The sequence below is a fragment of the Natator depressus genome, chromosome 15 (assembly GCF_965152275.1).
Source record: "Natator depressus isolate rNatDep1 chromosome 15, rNatDep2.hap1, whole genome shotgun sequence".
In the NCBI taxonomy this organism is placed as follows: Eukaryota; Metazoa; Chordata; order Testudines; family Cheloniidae; genus Natator; species Natator depressus.
Genome location: NC_134248.1, coordinates 394,209 through 414,947, shown reverse-complemented (window position 1 = coordinate 414,947; position 20,739 = coordinate 394,209). Strand labels below are relative to the sequence as shown.

The window sequence follows — 20,739 nt, the reverse complement described above, 5'->3', positions numbered from 1 at the left end:
TTGTGAGGGGTCATAAGCATGGCAGCTGTTGGGAGCTTGTCTCCTGCTCCCCCTTCCCCCCTGGACTCCCCACCCCAGCCAAGCCTCAAAGCAAGAAGAGAAAGCAGGGAACATGCTGTCCTGCCCCCTCAGCCTCTCTCCCAAGCCCTCCCTGTACCCCCACCAGTTCTCACCAGGCCTCGTGGCTCACACCCAGCCTCCCCTCTAGGGAGGGGCACCATGGGACCCTCGAACTGGTGGTGTGGGGGCAGGAAGAGAACACACTCTGCTCTGCTGGGAGCCAACCAGCCATGGTCCAACAGGAAGACAGGAAGCTTGGAGCACTGAGCCCATGCTGGCTCAGGGAATGATACACACATGGCGACTGGAGCTATGGGTTACAGTGGAAACCTACCATCCAGTATCCAGCCCTAGGCATGAGACCCTGCAGCAAAGGATCTGACAGTGGCCAGGTTCATGCAGTGAAAGCTCCACAGGCAACAGCTGCTGGAGGCTGGGATTTGGTTGACAGACACCCTGAAAAGACTCTCTTGTTTTGCTTTGAACCTGCCAGGCTGGTCAGAAATTCAAGGACCACAAACAAACCCACAGAAGGCTTGTGTAGTGGGGTTTTTATACATGCCTGAAACTCAAGTGTTGATGCTGCTTCAAACAATATAGTCATTTTGCTGGCTGCTAGTCAATAATGTGTTATAAGGACCCATGGTCAACTACAGACTGTCTGAGCCCACTGAACACCATAAAAACACGTACATGGAGGTTGAGTTAGGTGCAGCTTGAGCTGGTAATATCTACCACTTGGAGTAGTATGAATCATGCATAGCCTGTTCAAAATCAGTGCTATGGGAGAACTAGTTTGATTAAATGTGACACATTGGCCATCTTAATGTATTTAAGGACCTCTGCCTTGGTTGTTATTTCCCATATATGGACTGGTCTGAGTCAGTGCAGGCTGAAGACTGTTGTGGCCAACTCAGCCCTCTGATGCAGATAAAAACCAGCATGTAGACACATATTGACTTCCACACACAGACTGTATGTGGTCTACATGGAACTGACCGTCTCTAGGCCAGTGTGAATCAGTGCAAATGGCTGTCTCTAGAATGGACAGAGAGTGCTGAGTATTGTCTGGTATATCAGCCATAGTGTGACTTGTGCAGCTCTAAACAGATATGCAGGCAAACAGGCTGGTCAGATTCACACACACTGAGTGAAATATGCACGCAGATCCCAATACACCCAATAACAGGTTGGTCTCTCTCTCTCTCTTTCTCTCTCTCTCTCTCTCACACACACACACACACACACACACACACACACACACACACACACACACACACACACACACACACACACACACACACACACACACACACTGTAATACATCCATCTTTTATATCCCCTACACAAGATCTGGATATTCACTGTATGGTATTGTACACAGCCACCACATGTCAACCATGCACAGATTCCTGTATGTACACCCTGCACACACTGAAATACACACAGTGACATAGTGACACACCTAGAGAGACCAATGTTTGTTGCAGAGTACTGTTACACTGTGTATTTGTTGTGTGAACAGATCAATCTCTCACACACACAGAGAATCCTGTAATGTAACAGGCTAAGGCTCCCCCCGCAACCACCAGCAAATATACTGGCCACACCCCCATTAATACCAGTGTTCACTGTCGTACTATTTACACACACACAGAGTAATGTATGGTTCACAAGCGCACTCACACCCAGAATATATAGTATAACATATCTGACATACCTCCCAACCCCGAGATTCCTTCACACATTGCAATGCATTGCACACACATTCTTGCAGCTGGAGTAAAGCACACACATTAAAGCATACACCCATCAGTGTGCAGCACACAAAACCAGTCATCAGTACAAACAAACACACACACTTGCAACTCCATATCTTGTCTCCTGTTTACGCTGTGACAGGTATACTGCTATTAACATGAGTGAGGTACCCGGGCTGGGATCCCACTGTCACAGACGGTGCCCCCACGACTTTCAAATAGAAGCAAGAAAAAAAAAACTTTGTGAAAAGCAATATTCCCTGTTGGAGCCTCAAGCCAGTTCTGCTTGTTGATGATGTGTCATGTCCTGCATCCAGCCAACAGACGTAAGGAAGAAACGTAAATGAAAGCACTTGGTTCTTCTCTTGGGTGAGGATGAGGGCAGCGGAGGGGAGGGAGCTGGGAACAGCTGCAGTTCACATGTTACCACTTTAAGAACTCCCGCACGTGGCTCCAGAGCTTGGTGATCCAGAGGTTGACTCCCAGGTCAGTCAGGTACTGGATCTCAGGCGTCAGCATCTTGCGGCACAGCTTCCGGTGCTTCTTGTTGATCTTCTTCTTCAAATTGTAACCCAGGATGGACTTCTGGCCCAACGGCTGCCATGGCTGCATGGAGGACTCCTGGATGGCATTGGCATCCACAGGGCGCCCTCCATCGATGCAGATGCTCTTCATCTTCTCATTCTCCCGGTGCAGCTCGGCCACATCCCTGGCCATTCGCTCCCACCCATAGGCCTCCACCTTGCGCCAGAAGGTGGCATTGAAGTAGCGGTAGAGCTTGGTGTCAATGAGGTTCCAGTAGGTGGCCTTCTCATAGAGCTCACCTGTCAGCTTGGAGACAGTGGAGTCCTTGCGGGCATTGAGCTTGAAGTAGAGGACGTCCTCCAGCTCCCAGCACAGCAGGTCCTTCAGGAGCACTAGGGACTCATCAAAGTACTCCAACAGCATGACCAGATGGAAATGTTGGTTGATCTCCTGGATGTACTGGTCCACCAAGGGGCTGTTGGCATTCATGTTGTTGTCATAGCCCAGGTCAAAGAAGAGCAGGTTCTGGAGGTAGTGAGCATTGAACCCGTTAGGGTCATAGTAGTGCCATGGGTCACGGAGGAATTCTGCCAGCTTGTCCTCGCCTTGCAGCTTCCAGGTGAGGGGGATGATGCGCCCAAAGTAGTGGAAGGAGGACTCAAAGAGGTAGGCAGGGTCACGCAGCACTGTCAGAAAGATGGTGTCAGCCGGCAGTAGCTTGCGCACCTCCTGGTACTGGAAGCGCATGTGGTTGCAGATGATGTTGAAGCACATGCCGGGCTGGTAGTCCTGGACCTGGCTGCGTTCGAAGTAGGAGGGGTAGTAGAAGTCATTGCGGCCATTGGGGAAGGCGAACTTGAGGCGGTGCTTCTCACCGAAGCGGAAGAGTATGTTTAGGATGGTGCTGCTGGCTGTCTTGTGTGTCTTCATGAACATGATGTCCAGCTTGGGCAGACACCCTTGCCCCAGGGGACTGTGGGTGCTGTTCACCACACCTGGCACCCTGGCCTGGGCAGGATAGGAGGAGCAGGAGTAAGGGATAGGAATGCTGGAGGAAAGGAAAGAACAGGCACATCTGTGAGGGCTGGATCTCTGCGCTGGCCTTGCTCAGCCACCATGATCCCCAGTGACTAGCCACGAGGACCCTGCAGAAAAGAGCCATTCCTTTCCAAGCGAGTTTGGCTCTGGGGAAAGATGCTGGCTCAAGGGCTCTGGGCACTGGAGCCCTCTCTTGATTCCCTGAATGGGTACAGCACAGACAGCCACATGGCAGGTTCCCCAGGGACCAGCTGTGGGGTGGAGAGGAGACCAGGCTCTGTCTAGCTGTTTCGACAGAGCCTTTTCCATCAGTACCTGGGCTAGGTCCATGGCCCATTCAGTGCTCAGCCTCTCTGCTATCATTGCCAGGAAGAGTGCCAATGAGTGCAGGGGTGATGTGCACACCTTCCCAGCAGGAACTACCCTGACATCACTGTAAGTAACCTTGGCCTCTGCACAGCCATCAGCTGGGAGCCGCTTTAGTCACTATGGGGGTGGGGGGGATGCGCAAAAGGAGTTAGGCTCCTAACTTCCATTCCACCCTGCTGTCCTGGGCTCGACTAGAAACAATGGCTGGGGTGAAAGGCTCCACGCTCCATTCCCAACCCCTGAGCCAACCAATCCCCAGGAGCCAGCATCCTTTGGTACGAATGCAGTGAACCAAACTCTGCCATCAATTGCCACTGATCTGAAGTCACAATTTGGCCCCAAGATTTGAAAGCATAGAATCATAGAATCATAGAATATCAGGGTTTGAAGGGACCCCAGAAGGTCATCTAGTCCAACCCCCTGCTCGAAGCAGGACCAATTCCCAGTTAAATCATCCCAGCCAGGGCTTTGTTCGTCCTTTCAGAGAATCATGGCAGCCTGAGGCCAGCACTTGTCAGGAACAGTGGGGTAAACTGCAAAGTCAGTGAGGATTTCACTAGAGTTACTATGGATTTACACCAGGGTGACACAGACTGGAATCCAGCCCCTTCCCTTCACTCTGTTGCTGAGATGCTTTTCTGGCTGGATCGCGGGACCTTTGGCACTTGCAATAACTGAAGCTGTTGGATTTTGTCTCCTCTCCCCTTCACCAGATTAAATCTGTATGTGGCAGCAAACACCCGCTCATCAAGTCTGATCTTCCCTATTCTGAATCTATCTATTGATCTATGTAAAGAGTTTTATTCTGCTGCCCATCACTGTAGTATCTGAACACCTTCCACATAAAATCACTAGCAATAGCAAAGTCCCTGGTGGACTTATTAGCGTTTCTGAAACCACTCAGAAGTCATTTTTTAAAGTGGGGAAAGCCCCACTGATCCCTGCTGCCGGGAGGGGTGGGGGGGATACACAGGGTCAGCCTAAACCTCGCCCTCCCTCCGTATCGATTAAGAGGTGGGAACCAGGCTGTCTCTCATTGGAGAGGGCATGTTCCTTAGTCTTCAACACGGCCCCATATTGGCTCTAATGCTGCAATAGTGCAGCCCTTATTGTCCCACCTCTGTGGCAGTCCCCTCCCTTTACCCCAAGGAAAAGGAGGAGTTTGTCCCTGTGAATCGGCAGGAGCCTGGAGGTTTCACTGCTCTGCCATTTCTGCACTGCCAATTGTCCTTTTCCTTCTCATGGGAGACACAGAGCATTTGGCCAGAGTGCAGAGAGCTACCCGAGGAACGGCTTCTAGGTTGGCGATAGCTCAGGCTCAGTGTGAGAAGCCCAGGGACTGGGGAGGACATTGGGACCGGAGGCTGCAGTGGACGGGGCTATCGCTACACTGGGCTGTGTACAGTTGGGTGGCTGTTCCCATGTGCAATAAGACTGGTGTGTCTCAGCCCAGTTTTAACACACGTGTCCCCATCACAAACACCTCCATCATGACTGGCACCCACTGGCCTCTTGTCAGCAGCCTCAGGATAATTTCGTGAGACGGGAGATTGAACTCTCCTTTAGAAGGGACCCGGCCAGGGCAGGACTGTCCATCTACCGCTCTCCACCACAGCTAGATAATAATTATACATCAATACCAAGCTCTAATGCAGCACCTTGTATCTGTAGATCTCAAAGGCGTGCAAGTGAGAAAGCACACAGGCGGGTAATGTTTCACAGATCAGAATGGCCCATCACAGGTAAAGGCAGCTGAGCAAGCCTCTCTGGCCAAGGGGGCTCAACTTTGCCCTGCAGGATCCACAGCTAGGGGCATGGGAGCTCTTCCAGCAATGGGCTCTCTTCTGAGAACTGGGGTGTTGTTTTATGACATTTATCCTTGTCCATTAGAACTGGACTGAGCCCCCCAGTTGACTTCACACAGACGACAACTTTCAGGATAACACCACTACAAAACCCCACCGTGGCAGTGAGTCTCAGAGCCCAGGGCAGCCAGCTTGGGCTTGTGAGACAAGGCTAACAATAGCTGTGTAGGTGCCAGGACTCGGACTGAAGCCCGGGCTCTGAAACCCGGCCAGGGGTTTGTGTTTCAGAGCCTGGGTTCCAGCCCCAGGGGGAACATCTGCACTGCTATTTTTAGCCCTGTAGCGTGAGCCTGAGTCAGTGGACGTGGGCTCTGAGACTCACTGCTGGGGGTTTTCTTTGCAGTGTAGATGTACCATTGCACTCCTGGATTGAATCCACCTGGGCTGGAGCTGACCCAGTGTGGCTCCGTACCCCACCTGCCAATCCCCTGAGCCAGCCCTTCCCCACCCCTGGAGCCAGCATTTCTGAGCGGCTGGAAAGGAGCTGTTCTAGAGAAAGCGCAGACCCTCTGCCAAGGAGGGACTCACTCACTCCATCATGCTGACTTGCAGAGGGGGAATGATGTAGGAGTACAGCAGCAGCATGAAGCTGGTCAGGACAGTTCCCAGAACAAGCCCCTTGCACATGGACCTCCAGTGCTTCTTCTTCTGCAGCATTGCGGCCACCTGCAAATCCCAGAGAGAAGAGCAGTTAGGAAGGCAGGCAACCAGAGAGGAGTCTTCAGTAATTCCCTAGAGACAGACAGAGAGTGAGAGGATGGCCAAGGGAGAAGGGATGGGAAAGGGAGAGGAGATGCGGAGAACACGAAAGCCCCTGGGAAGAAAAGAGTTTTGATTCCTAGATTATTACCCCATCAGGGGCAACTGTGACCATCCAGTCTGAGCTCCTGCATAACTGAGAACTTCCCTGAATCCATCCCACCTGAACTAGAGCAGAGCTTCTACAAAAACAGCCAATCTTGCTTTAAAAATTGCATGCGATGGAGAATCCACCACAACCCTTGGTGAACTGAGCCAATGGTTAATTACCCTCACTGCCCCTTATTGCTAGACTGAGCTCTTCTGAAAACCTGGCCCATTGTTGTTACTGTGAGCATGGTTAGAAGTTGTGGGTTTATGCTAATGTTTTGATGCAGCAGCCGGAGCTGTGGAGAGGAGCAACAAAGAAATTAAACAAAGGCATATGTGAAGAAATGGGCACATTCTCTCTCGTCTGTGTTATACTACAGGTCAGACCAGATAACCACGGTCCCTGCTAGCCTTAAAAATCTATTACTCCATTTGGGATGGACTGTCTGTACACAGAGGTGTTAATTTACTGATCTATGGCAACCAGGAAACTAACCAGTAGCGTTAGTGCCACTTGACATACCCAGATGATGGTTTCACCAGAAATGCCTAGAGACAGAGAGGGTTAATGTGATTTCCTGTGGTAATAGCTTGTTCCACAGACATGCCTAGGGAGGTGGTGGAATCTCCATCCTTAGAGGTTTTAAGGCCAGGCATGACAAAGCCCTGGCTGGGATGATTTAGTGGGTGTTGGTCCTGCTTTGAGCAGGGGGTTGGACTAGATGACCTCCTGAGGTCTCTTGCAACCCTGATATTCTATGATTCTATGATTCTATGCTACCAGACTCTGCTCTGTGTATACAAATCAGTGATGTCTGAGGGCTAGCGTGCAGTGGTTCTCAGCCAAGGTTAGATGTACCCCTAAGAGTACACAGAGGTCTTCCAGGGGGTACATCAACTCATCTAGATATATTATCCTAGTTTTACAACAGGCTACTTAAAAAGCTCTGGCGAAGTAAGTACAAACAAATTTCATACAGACAGTGACCTGTTTATACTGCTCTATGTACTACACACTGAAATGTAAGTACAATATTTACATTCCCATTGATTTATTTTATAATTATATGGTTAAAAATAAGAAAGCATGCAATTTTTCAGTAATAGTGTAGCTGTAACACTTTTGTATTTTTATGTCCAATTTTGTAAGCAAGTAGTTTTTAAGTGAGGTGAAACTTGGTGATAGGCAAGACAAATCAGACTCCTGAAAGGGGTACAGTAGTCTGGAAGGGTTGAAAGCCGCTGGGCTAGTCTACACTACAATTGCACTGATGTAGTGCATATGGAGAATGCTCTCCTGTCAGCATAATTACTCCACCTCAATGAGAGGGGGAAGCTGTGTCGGTGGGAGAAAGTCTCCCGCCAACTTAGCACTGGTATGGACTTGCATCATTCGGGGGTGTGTGTGATTTTTTCACACCCCTGAACTACATAAGAACATAAGAATGGCCATACTGGGTCAGACCAAAGGTCCATCCATCCCAGTATCCTGTCTGCCAACAGTGGCCAATGCCAGCTGCCCTAGAGGGAGTGAACCTAACAGGTAATGATCAAGTGATCTCTCTCCTGCCATCCATCTCCACCCTCTGACAAACAGAGGCTAGGGACACCATTCCTTACCCATCCTGGCTAATAGCCATTAATGGGCTTAACCTCCGTGAATTTATCTAGTTCTCTTTTAAACCCGGTTATAGTCCTAGCCTTCACAACCTCCTCAGGCAAGGAGTTCCACAGGTTGACTGTGGGCTAAGTGAAGAACTTCCTTTTATTTGTTTTAAACCTGCTACCCATTAATTTCATTTGGTGCCCCCTAGTTCTTATATTATGGGAACAAGTAAATAACTTTTCCTTATTCACTTTCTCCACACCACTCATGATTTTATATACCTCTATCATATTCCCCCTTAGTCTCCTCTTTTCCAAGCTGAAAAGTCCTAGTATCTTTAATTTCTCCTCATATGGGACCTGTTCCAAACCCCTAATCATTTTAGTTGCCCTTCTCTGAACCTTTTCTAATGCCAGTATATCTTTTTTGAGATGAGGGGACCACATCTGTATGCAGTATTCAAAATGTGGGCGTACCATGGATTTATATAAGGGCAATAAGTTTTATTCTCAGTTTTATTCTCTATCCCTTTTTTAATGATTCCTAACATCCCGTTCGCTTTTTTGACTGCCGCTGCACACTGCGTGGACACCTTCAGAGAACTATCCACGATGACTCCAAGATCTCTTTCCTGATCAGTTTTAGCTAAATTAGCCCCAATCATATTGTATGTATAGTTGGGGTTATTTTTTTCAATGTGCATTACTTTACATTTATCCACATTAAATTTCATTTGCCATTTTGTTGCCCAATCACTTAGTTTTGTGAGATCTTTTTGAAATTCTTCACAGTCTGCTGGTCTTAACTATCTTGAGCAGTCTAGTATTGTCTGCAAACTTTGCCACCTCACTGTTTACCCCTTTCTCCAGATCATTTATGAATAAGTTGAATAGGACTGGTCCTAGGACTGACCCTTGGGGAATACCACTAGTTACCCCTCTCCATTCTGAAAATTTACCATTTATTCCTACCCTTTGTTCCCTGTCTTTTAACCAGTTCTCAGTTCATGAAAGGATCTTCCCTCTTATCCCATGACAACTTAATTTACGTAAGAGTCTTTGGTGAGGGACCTTGTGAAAGGCTTTCTGGAAATCTAAGTACACTATGTCCACTGGATCCCCCTTGTCCACATGTTTGTTGTCCCCTTCAAAAAACTCTAACAGATCAGTAAGACATGATCTCCCTTTACAGAAACCATGTTGACTTTTTCCCAACAATTTATGTTCTTCTATGTGTCTGACAATTTTATTCTTTACTATTGTTTCAACTAATTTGCCCAGTACTGACGTTAGACTTACCAGTCTGTAATTGCCAGGATTACCTCTAGAGCCCTTTTTAAATATTGGCGTTACATTAGCTATCTTCCAGTCATTGGGTACAGAAGCTGATTTAAAGGACAGGTTACAAATCATAGTTAATAGTTCCACAATTTCACATTTAAGTTCTTTCAGAACTCTTAGGTGAATGCCATCTGGTCCTAGTGACTTGTTACTGTTAAGTTTACCAATTAATTCCAAAACCTCCTCTAATGACACTTCAATATGTGACAGTTCCTCAGATTTGTCACCTACAAAGGACAGCTCAGGTTTGGGAATCTCCCTAACATCCTCAGCCGTGAAGACTGAAGCAAAGAATTCATTTAGTTTCTCCACAATGACTTTGTCGTCTTTAAGTGCTCCTTTTGTAGCTCGATTGTCTAAGGGCCGCACTGGTTGTTTAGCAGGCTTCCTGCTTCTGATGTACTTAAAAAACATTTTGTTATTACCTTTTGAGTTTTGGGCTAGCTGTTCTTCAAACTCCTTTTTGGCTTTTCTTATTACATGTTTACACTTAATTTGGCAGTGTTTATGCTGCTTTCTATTTACCTCACTAGGATTTGACTTCCACTTTTTAAAAGATGCCTTTTTATCTCTCACTGCTTCTTTTACATGGTTGTTAAGCCATAGTGGCTCTTTTTTAGTTCTTTTACTGTGTTTTTTAATTTGGGGTATACATTTAAGTTGGGCCTTTATTATGATGTCTTTGAAAAGTGTCCATGCAGCTTGCAGGGATTTCACTGTAGTCACTGTACCTTTTAATTTCTGGTTTCAGAGTAGCAGCCGTGTTAGTCTGTATCCGCAAAAAGAACAGAAGTACTTGTGAGACCTTAGAGACGAACAAATTTATTAGAGCATAAGCTTTCGTGGGCTACAGCCCACTTCATCGGATGCCTAGAATGGAACATATAGTAAGAAGATATATATATATATACATACAGAGAAGGTGGAAGTTGCCATACAAACTGTAAGAGGCTAATTAAGTAAGATGAGCTATTATCAGCAGGAGAAAAAAACTTTTATAGTGATAATCAAGATGGCCCATTTAGACAGTTGACAAGAAGGTGTGAGGATACTTAACTTAGGGAAATAGATTCAATATGTGTAATGACCCAGCCACTCCCAGTCTCTATTCAAACCCAAGTTAATGGTATCTAGTTTGCATATTAATTCAAGCTCAGCAGTTTCTCGTTGGAGTCTGTTTTTGAAGCTTTTCTGTTGCAAAATTGCCACCCTTAAGTCTTTTACTGAGTTGCCAGAGAGGTTGAAGTGTTCTCCTATTGGTTTTTGAATGTTATGATTCCTGATGTCAGACTTGTATCCATTTATTCTTTTGCATAGAGACTGTCCGGTTTGGCCAATATACATGGCAGAGTGGCATTTATCACATTGTTAGATGTGCAGGTGAACGAGCCCCTGATGGCGTGGCTAATCTGATTAGGTCCTATAATGGTGTCACTTGAATAAACATGTGGACACAGTTGGCATCGGGCTTTGTTGCAAGGATAGGTTCCTGGGTTAGTGTTTTTGTTGTGTGGTTGCTGGTGAGTATTTGCTTCAGGTTGGGGGGCTGTCTGTAAGCGAGGACTGGTCTGTCTCCAAAGATCTGTGAGAGTGAGGGATCATTTTTCAGGATAGGTTGTAAATCTGTGATGATGAGCTAGAGAGGTGTTAGTTGGGGGCTGAAGGTGGCAGCTAGCAGCGTTCTGTTATTTTCTTTGTTGGGCCTGTCCTGTAGTAGGTGACTTCTGGGTATTCTTTTGGCTCTGTCAATCTGTTTCTTCACTTCAGCAGGTGGGTATTGCAGTTTTAAGAACACTTGATAGAGATCTTGTAGGTGTTTGTCTCTGTCTGAGGGATTGGAGCAAATGGGGTTGTATCTTACAGCTTGGCTGTAGACAATGGATCGTGTGGTGTGTCCTGGATGGAAGCTGGAGGCATGTAGTTAAGTACAGCGGTCAGTAGGTTTCCGGTATAGGGTGGTGTTCATGTGACCATCGCTTATTAGCACAGTAGTGTCCAGGAAATGGACCGCTTGTGTGGATTGGTCTAGGCTGAGGTTGATGGTGGGATGGAAATTGTCGAAATCATGGTGGAATTCCTCAAGGGCTTCTTTTCCATGGGTCCAGATGATGAAGATGTCACAACTGTCTAAATGGGCCATCTTGATTATCACTACAAAAGTTTTTTTCTCCTGCTGATAATAGCTCATCTTAACTAATTAGCATCTCACAGTTTGTATGGTAATTTCCAACTTATCTGTATATATCTTACTATATGTTCCATTCTAGGCATCCGATGAAGTGGGCTGTAGCCCATGAAAGCTTATGCTCTAATAAATTTGTTCGTCTCTAAGGTGCCACAAGTACTCCTGTTCTTTTAATTTCTGTTTAACTAACCTCCTCATTTTTGCATATTTCCCCTTTCTGAAATTAAATGCCACCGTGTTGGGCTGCTGAGGTGTTCTTCCCACCATAAGAATGTTAAATGTTATTATATTATGGTCACTAACATAAGTTACTTCGACTTAAGGGGTAGTATAGACAAGCCCTCAGGGACAGGGGAAGAACATCGAACGGGGATAAAGAACATTCCAACCAAGCTGCCAAATTGAGGTTGGCCATTGTCATTTTTAAATAGAGCTGGGAGGGAAAGCGGTTTCCTGTCCTGGGAAAAATGCTGAGATTTCAAAAAAATGTCCTCCCCCAAATCAGAATGAAAAGTTACAATCTCGAAATTTTTTGCCAAACCAATAATCTGAGTCAATCCCACTGTTTTGTTTCAATAATTTCAAAGTGTTTTATTTCAATTCTGACCTTTTTAATTTTTATCATTTTTACTCTGCTTAGTTGACATTTAGAAACAGAACATCGTTCCAAACCAAAAAAGTTGAATTTTTCATTCCGACAATTTCAAAACCATTTTTTCCAAAAAATGTTCAAAACAAGACATTTGTCAGAACTGACCGTTTCCCACAAAGGTTTTCAGGTTTGATGAATCAGCATTTTCTTATGAAAAATGGTTGACCCAAAAATTCTCGACCACCTCCGTTTTTAAATTATTTTTCTAACAAAATTAATAGATTCATAGAGTCCAAGGGGGTACCTTAACTCATCTAAATGTTTGCCTAATTTTACAACAGGCTACATAAAAAGCATTAGCATACAGACAAAATAAGAAAGCAAGCAATTTTTCAGTAATAGTGTGGCTGTGATACTTTTGTATTTTTATGTCTGATTTTGTAAGCAAGTAGTTTGTAAGTGAGGTGAAACTTGGGATATGCAAAACAAATCAGACCCCTGAAAGGGGGACAGTAGTCTGGAAAAGTTGAGAACCACTGCTCCAAATCACACATGCTTTAACATTGTCAGTTACCACGGACCCTACCTAATGGCTTACAGCAGTTCTCTCAACCACCTCCTAGCATTCTGGGCCCAAAGGAGTCCCCTGAAAAACTCAAGAATGGGATGAAGGAGCAAGCAGTTTTTCAAGCACACATTTAAAGTCTTTCCTGTGGGAAGCCTCTCATCTTTGGCCTGTTGCCAAAACATCTTCTACTGAGAAGGACACACGGCTAATTAATCTCACCATGTCACCTCTCTCACCAGGTCCTGCTTTCTCCTGGCTGCTTGGATGGTGACATCCTTTCCAACCAGCTGCAAACAGACAACAACAAAACAATGGGCAAGGTGCCAGAAACAGCAGCTGCATGCTTCATAAGTGCACTTCTCAGCCGCTAGGGGCGATGGGGTTTGGCCGCACTCCTGCAGTGGATCCCGTTCCTCTCTGCTCTTCCTCAGGCTCCCCTGGACTCCCACATGGCTTGAGTCTGCTTCAGCAACCCTCTAACCTCTAAGAGGCCTCCTCAGAAGTGAGGCCTCAGGCCGTCTGTCCCCAGGCTCCCTACTCAGTGTTCCCTGGGAACCTGGTGGAGTTAGAGAGCCCTGCTTAGACCATGACGGGTTAAAGACCCCCGCACTGACTCGTCTCACTGATAAATTCTAAATCACTTAAAAAAAAACCTAGAGAAACTTCCAGACAAAACACAGGCACGTTAAGGGTGAGAAATACCAGCAACCTCAACCCCAGAAGACCAGGGTAGCTATTAAAAGCAGCTCAGGCACACAGTGCTGGGATGGTAAAAACAAGCCTTTATGTGCCATGTCCAGCTGCTTGAGCTACAGAAATGGTGGGAGAGTCCTAGATTCCAAGGTCAGAAGGGCCCACCGTGATCATCTGACCTCCTGTTTCACACAGGCCAGAAACCTACCCCATAAAAGTTCCTAGGGCAGAGCTTTTAGAAAAACATCCAATCCTGATTTTAAAATTTCCAGGGATGGAGAATCACCAGACCCCTGGGTAAATTGTTCCCATGGTTAATTATGCTCATTGTTAAATTTTTACAACCGGCTACATAATTTTCAGTTACCTTATTTTCAGTCAGAATTTGTCTAGCTTCAACTTCCAGCCATTGGATCATGTTAGACCTTTGTGTGCTAGACTGAAGATCCCATTGTTAAATATTTGTTCCCCATGTAGCTATTTATAGGCTGTGATCAAGTCATCACTTAAGCTTCTCTCTCTGTTAAGCGAAGCAGATTGAGCTCTAATGAAATAGCTGGAGAAAGATGATTGAGTGAGCAGCTTCCAGCCCAGCTGTCTGTCAGAACACAGCCTTCTGTACATTAACCATGGTGTTCTGCCAGGAACAAATTCACACCAGGGGTTGCCAGGGGGTGGATTAGGGCATGATCTAGGGATCCAGTCCTTGGGTGGGAGGGAAGCTCAGGGATCCACAAAGTCTGGCTTCCAGGCTCTGTGGGAAAAGGGCCAATGGCCAGAGAGTTCTGGGAATGCCCTAGTGAGTCAGGAGTAGGAGGTAGCCTGGCAGGGAGGCTGGAGAGCCAAGAGCACTAGTTTTTTGTGAGCGGGGCGGTTGGCTGGACTGGATCCAGACCCTTTTTGTCTCAATTTACCCGCTGGGTGTTGAACAGATCTTCAGACAGTGACAGTGAGAGAGGGCCCAGCTGAGTGTTTGGGTGAGTATGGATTCCAGGTGAAAGGTGGCTGTGTTTGTTAGACCTCGGGGCTGGTTTAGACTATAGGCAGAAAGTAGACAGTAATTAAGACCTGCATTGCTCCCTCAGCCACAGCAAAGGTGCAGTTCCCCTGTGTGAGATGGCAGGCCCACCAGCTCCAAAGGACAGCGCTATGGGCCAGCAGGTGGGATCTAGACGGAGCCACATTTTCTTCTGGCTGGGGTACTGAACATCAAGCCGTCATCTTTATATTAACCGGTAGTTTTCCCTCTGGGGCACTTGGTCACCTGCTCTGCTCCTGCTTTCCTCTCGTGGAAGCTGTTATTTCACCACTATGGCTCGTTATCCCCAGGAGTCCCTGCAGAGTGTTTAAAGGCTGTTCACAGCCTGAAAAGAGGGACTGCCCCTTGGAGGGGGGAGCAGCTCAAGCTGGGGGAAGCCAAGGACTGGAAGGGCCACCAAGTGCAACTGATACTCACAGGGGCCAAGCTCTCTCCTGGGGGCAGCAGCAGAAACTGACTCGCCACCAGGTGGTGCTGGGCTGTTTCTCATGACCACAACAGTGGCAGCCCCTGTGGGTGGTTGAAACAAAGGCTGAGCATTCCATGACATTCCCACAAGGGCTGGACGAAAGCAGCTCAGGTCATTGGCTTCACATCTCACTGCACAGCAGAGCTCCAGGTGGATCACCTCCTTCCACTTCGTCACCAGCTTCACTTCCAGCCACACACTGGACACGCTGCACGGGGCCTCCTGCCCAAGCACTGCTTAGCTTAGGGCATCAGCCAATGGGCAACAGGAACGGCAAAGGCAGCAACTTGCAGTCAAAAGGCAAAAGGGGATGGTAATCTGCACCCAGCACACATGCTCCAGTGACTCTAGGCAAGAGCACAGGCACTGCCACTAAAGAAGCCCACGCTGTGCCCGTGGAGTCCAGAGAAGCAGCTGTAACCATTTGACCCGTGTCTCCAGACAGCCCCCTGCTCACCCTACACTCACACCAATCAGCTCAGTATACGTGGGCGACAGCAGCAGCCAATCTGAGCCCAGAGGGACCAGCATTGCCACACAAGTGTGTAACAGGATGTGCGTCGCTGGGTCACGCGGGTCCCAGGCCTTCTGACTTTGCCCTCCTGTCCAGCTCCCTCTCTCTATAGACTGTAAGCTTGTCAGGGCAGGGACTGTGACTTTCTTTAGGTGTGTGGGGACCTGCATCCATCATTCAGACTAATTTCCAGGGGCCTCGAGCCACCTGTGCGCACACAGGCACACACACAAAAGCCAAACCATCCAAGCAGGGGCAGGGGTGCCCAGAAATACACGTAACCTGGTCTAAGGGCTTGGCTACACTTACATTTCATAGCGCTCTAACTTGCTGGCTCAGGGGTGTGAAAAATCCCCCCCCTCCCCCCCCAGCGCAGCAAGTTTGAGTGCTTTACAGCGCTAGTGTGGACAGGCTCCGAGCGACTCCTCTCATGGAGGTGGATTACCAGGAGCGCGTGACCACACTTACACTTTAAAGTGCTGCTGCGGGAGTGCTTCGAAGTTTCTAGTATAGATGTAGCCTAAGTCTGCACACCTGGTAGCAGAAGGACACACATGTCTGATTCACTCCCACAGGGGCCAGCAGTGCACAGACGTGTACCTGCCAGGACAGCCTTATAAATATCCACGGGGCAGTGAACTTTTCACCTGCTCTCCAGCCCTGTAGCCCTGTAGCCCTATAGCCTAGCCCCTCCAGGGACAGCCTCCTGCTGCTCTCTAGTTCCATGGTTCATAGGCACACAGGGATGCACCTGATCACCTGCACCACTCATTCTTACCACCCCACCCTATGCACAGGGTGCACATGACCCTTCTTGGGAAGCACAGCCCCTCCTGCCCGACCCCCTCAGCTTGTCTAGGAAGCCTCGAGCCAGCCAGCAGGGACCAGAGGGAAGTTAAAAGGGTACAGCACCTGCAAACCATCAGCTGCAACCTGCAAGGGATGAGTTCTCTGGAAGTCCCAGGGAGCAGAGGGGATGAGCAGGTCCAAGGTCTGACAACTGACTGAGGCTGGAGCTGCCTGGTAGCGTTTGAGCAACTGCATTGCAGCAATGCTGTCCTCTGTGTCAGGACAAGGAGACATGCTACCTGGGGATGGGAAAGCTGCCTCAGTCCCTGGAAAAATCATGGAGCAGGTCCTCAAGGAATCAATTCTGAAGCACTTAGAGGAGAGGAAAGTGATCAGGAACAGTCAGCATGGATTCACCAAGGGCAAGTCATGCCTGACTAATCTAATTGCCTTCGATGATGAGATAACTGGCTCTGTGGATGAGGGGAAAGCAGTGGATGTGTTATTCCTTGACTTTAGCAAAGCTTTTGATACGGTCTCCCACAGTATTCTTGCCAGCAAGTTAAAGAAGTATGGGCTGGATGGACTATAAGGTGGATGTTGTCGGTAGCTATTGGTGAGGTGCTCTGCTCTGGTTTGATGATGATAACAGTCGGCTGCATGCGTGTTCCCTCTGTGTGCTGCCCCAGCTCTGCGCAGATATCTGACACAGCAGACCCCGAGAGAAACCCCAAAGACCACAGACTCTAGTAAGGTACGAAGGCACCCGGCCCGGTTTATTGTCAAACGAAGCACAGGAATAGTTTCCTACAGACTCTACAAAACATACTACGAATATGTGCCCCCTGGCAATGGACACAGCTCAGTCAGTGGTGGGACACTCCACTGCCCCCTAGGCTGGACAAAGATATGTGCTCCAGGACCTATTTTTATACAGTTGCAGGACAGATTACTCATCCCTACTGACATATTGAGGTACAGCCCCTTGACTCATTAGGGTGCTGTCTCCCCCTTTGATCATGTTGGTTCAAACAAACAGATCTGTCCATCATGCTGTCCTTTTGACCCTGTCTTTGGGGTGCATCTGGTTGTTCCTTGTTATCTCTGTGAAGTGTCCTCGTATCGGGATGTCCAGGTGCCATCTTGGCACACGTTCCTCTTATTACTACTTATATCATTAGCACGTGCTTTCTAGGAGCCCTTTTCTTGCCCAGTTCTGCAATTAGGGCCTGCCTCTGGCTCACAGCACAGCTTTGCTTAGCAATGCCTGGAAGTACTTTGGTTCAGGCTTTAGGCCTCAGACCAGGCCTCTGATACAAGGGTTTGTGTTTCAAGGTCTCTTACTACAGTGGATAGAAACCTGGCTAGATCTTCAGGCTTAATGGGTAGTGATCAATGGCTCCATGTCCAGTTGGCAGCCGGTATCAAGCGGAGTGCCCAAAAGGTTGGTCCTGGGGCCGGTTTTGTTCAATATCTTCATTAATGATCTGGAGGATGGTGTGGATTGCACCCTCAGCAAGTTTGCAGATGACACAAAACTGGGAGGAGTGGTAGATATGCTGGAGGGTAGGGATAGGATACAGAGGGACCTAGATAAATTGGAGGATTGGGCCAAAAGAAATCTGATGAGGTTCAACAAGGACAAGTGCAGAGTCCTGCACTTAGGACAGAAGAATCCCATGCACCGCTACAGACTAGGGACCAAATGGCTAGGCAGCAGTTCTGCAGAAAAGGACCTAGGGGTTACAGTGGATGAGAAGCTGGATATGAGTCAATAATGTGCCCTTGTTGCCAAGAAGGCTAATCGCATTTTGGGCTGCAAAAGTAGGGGCATTGCCAGCAGATTGAGGGACGTGATCGTTCCCCTCTATTCGACATTGGTGAGGTCTCATCTGGAGTACTGTGTCCAGTTTTGGGCCCCACACTACAAGAAGGATATGGAAAAATTGGAAGGCGTCCAGCGGAGGGCAACAAAAATGATTAGGGGACTGAAGCACATGACTTATGAGGAGAGGCTGAGAGAACTGGGATTGTTGAGTCTGCGGAAGAGAAGAATGAGGGGGGATTTGATAGCTGCTTTCAACTACCTGAAAGGGGGTTTCAAAGAAGATGGCTCTAGACTGTTCTCAGTGGTAGCAGATGACAGGACAAGGAGTAATGGTCTCAAGTTGCAGTGGGGGAGGTTTAGGTTGGATATTCGGAAAACCTTTTTCACCAGGAGGGTGGTGAAGCACTGGAATGCGTTACCTAGGGAGGTGGTGGAATCTCCTTCCTTTGAGGTTTTTAAGGTCAGGCTTGACAAAGCCCTGGCTGGGATGATTTAGTTGGGGATTGGTCCTGCTTTGAGCAGGGGGTTGGACTAGATGACCTCCTGAGGTCCCTTCCAACCCTGATATTCTATGATTCTATGCTTGCAGCAATGCTCCAGGCAAGGCCCACAAAGGTTTTGGGCAGCTCAGGGCAAAAATCTGAAACTGAAACCCCTTCAGACTTCCAAAAACATTACCATGTGTAGACCAAAGAGGGGAGAGGACGGGGAGGGCAGGCGGGGGGTGGGGGGGGAGAGGCCTGTTGTAGTAGTAGGACTTTATGTTTGTATAATTCTGTATCTGAGCTGATGTCAAGGCAGTAACAGACCTTTGAGGGTCACCACTTTGCTGTAGGTTTAGCATTTTAAAATAAGTAAAAGAATGCCATGATTGTTTTTCTTCTGCATTGTAATTTGATGTTCCTGTTCAAAATGTTCTGCGTAAATTAATTCTGTTTTGTGTGTGAATGAGGAATGGGTGTTAAGAGATAGGTGTGAAGGTCATGGCTGAACCAGATTTTCTAGGGAGGAACCAGAGACAGACACAAGGGTGCCAGGAGGCTGAAACATGCCCCTATTGAAATATCAGAGGAGGGTAGATTGACGACTCTAAAGATGAGACAGGCACCTATCACTGGGGACAAGATAGCAGTGATCAAAACCAGCAGGGATAACTCCCTGAAAGACTTAATGAAAGAACAAGATAAAGGATGAGAAAAACAATGTAAGAAAACAAGCAGTCATCAAACAACAGTTGATTACAGCATGATGGTGCAAAACTCATTGGTCCCAAGGAAGGAAAATCACTTTGGGTTCGTCCTAGAATCATAGAATCATAGAATCATAGAATATCAGGGTTGGAAGGGACCTCAGGAGGTCATCTAGTCCAACCCCCTGCTCAAAGCAGGACCAATCCCCAATTAAATCATCCCAGCCAGGGCTTTGTCAAGCCTGACCTTAAAAACTTCTAAGGAAGGAGATTCTACCACCTCCCTAGGTAACACATTCCAGTGTTTCACCACCCTCCTAGTGAAAAAATTTTTCCTAATATCCAACCTAAACCTCCCCCACTGCAACTTGAGACCATTACTCCTTGTCCTGTCATCTTCTACCACTGAGAATAGTCTAGAACCATCCTCTTTGGAACCACCTCTCAGGTAGTTGAAAGCAGCTATCAAATCCCCCCTCATTCTTCTCTTCTGCAGACTAAACAATCCCAGTTCCCTCAGCCTCTCCTCATAAGTCATGTGTTCCAGACCCCTAATCATTTTTGTTGCCCTTCGCTGGACTCTCTCCAATTTATCCACATCCTTCTTGTAGTGTGGGGCCCAAAACTGGACACAGTACTCCAGATGAGGCCTCACCAATGTCGAATAGAGGGGAACGATCACATCACTCGATCTGCTCGCTATGCCCCTACTTATACATCCCAAAATGCCATTGGCCTTCTTGGCAACAAGGGCACACTGCTGACTCATATCCAGCTTCTCGTCCACTGTAACCCCTAGGTCCTTTTCCGCAGAACTGCTGCCTAACCATTCGGTCCCTAGTCTGTAGCGGTGCATTGGGTTCTTCCGTCCTAAGTGCAGGACCCTGCACTTATCCTTATTGAACCTCATCAGGTTTCTTTTGGCCCAATCCTCCAATTTGTCTAGGTCCCTCTGTATCCTATCTCTGCCCTCCAACGTATCTACCACTCCTCCCAGTTTAGTATCATCCGCAAATTTGCTAAGAGTGCAATCCACACCATCCTCCAGATCATTTATGAAGATATTGAACAAATATCTTGGAAGTCCTGCCAAGACTTCCCCGAAGTATCGTGTCGCAACTGACAGAACCCGGCTCCTCTCTACCCATGATCAACCTACCTGGCCACTAGATTGATCTGGACTCTGGAATGGTAACTATAACAATGACTGGCGGAACAGTGTGTGAGTGTGTGTGTGTGTGATTGAATGCATATGCTAATTGTTGTATCTTCAATAAATGCGGTGTATTGCCTTTTCCCCTGAAAAAGATCCCCTGTGCTTCTTATAAGCATAACATTTTTGGTGGAGAATTGCAAAAGAGGGAAGACATGCACTGTGATTGTTGAAAACACTGCTAAATACTGCTAAAAGATATACCATACATATAAAGTGATTGATCATTCCGGTGTGCACACCCCCCA

General features: G+C 47.5%; 1 protein-coding gene across 2 annotated transcripts in view; it reads right to left on the bottom strand.

Moving 5' to 3' along the window:
• Positions 1-1,335: 1,335 nt before the first annotated feature.
• The window catches only part of GAL3ST1 (galactose-3-O-sulfotransferase 1), a 36,075-nt gene continuing 16,671 nt past the window's right edge, over positions 1,336-20,739 (bottom strand). Inside the window, exons 1-3 of one of the 2 annotated variants that reach the window (XM_074972764.1) lie at positions 12,977-13,007; positions 6,150-6,283; positions 1,336-3,393 (exon numbers count right to left, since the gene is read on the bottom strand). In XM_074972764.1, the coding sequence (XP_074828865.1) occupies positions 2,244-3,393; positions 6,150-6,283; positions 12,977-12,979 (1,287 nt within the window). In that variant the 5' untranslated portion in view covers positions 12,980-13,007 and the 3' untranslated portion in view covers positions 1,336-2,243. Of the gene's footprint in view, positions 3,394-6,149; positions 6,284-12,976; positions 13,008-20,739 lie in introns of those variants that run through there. The other variant, XM_074972765.1, reaches the window with a different exon arrangement.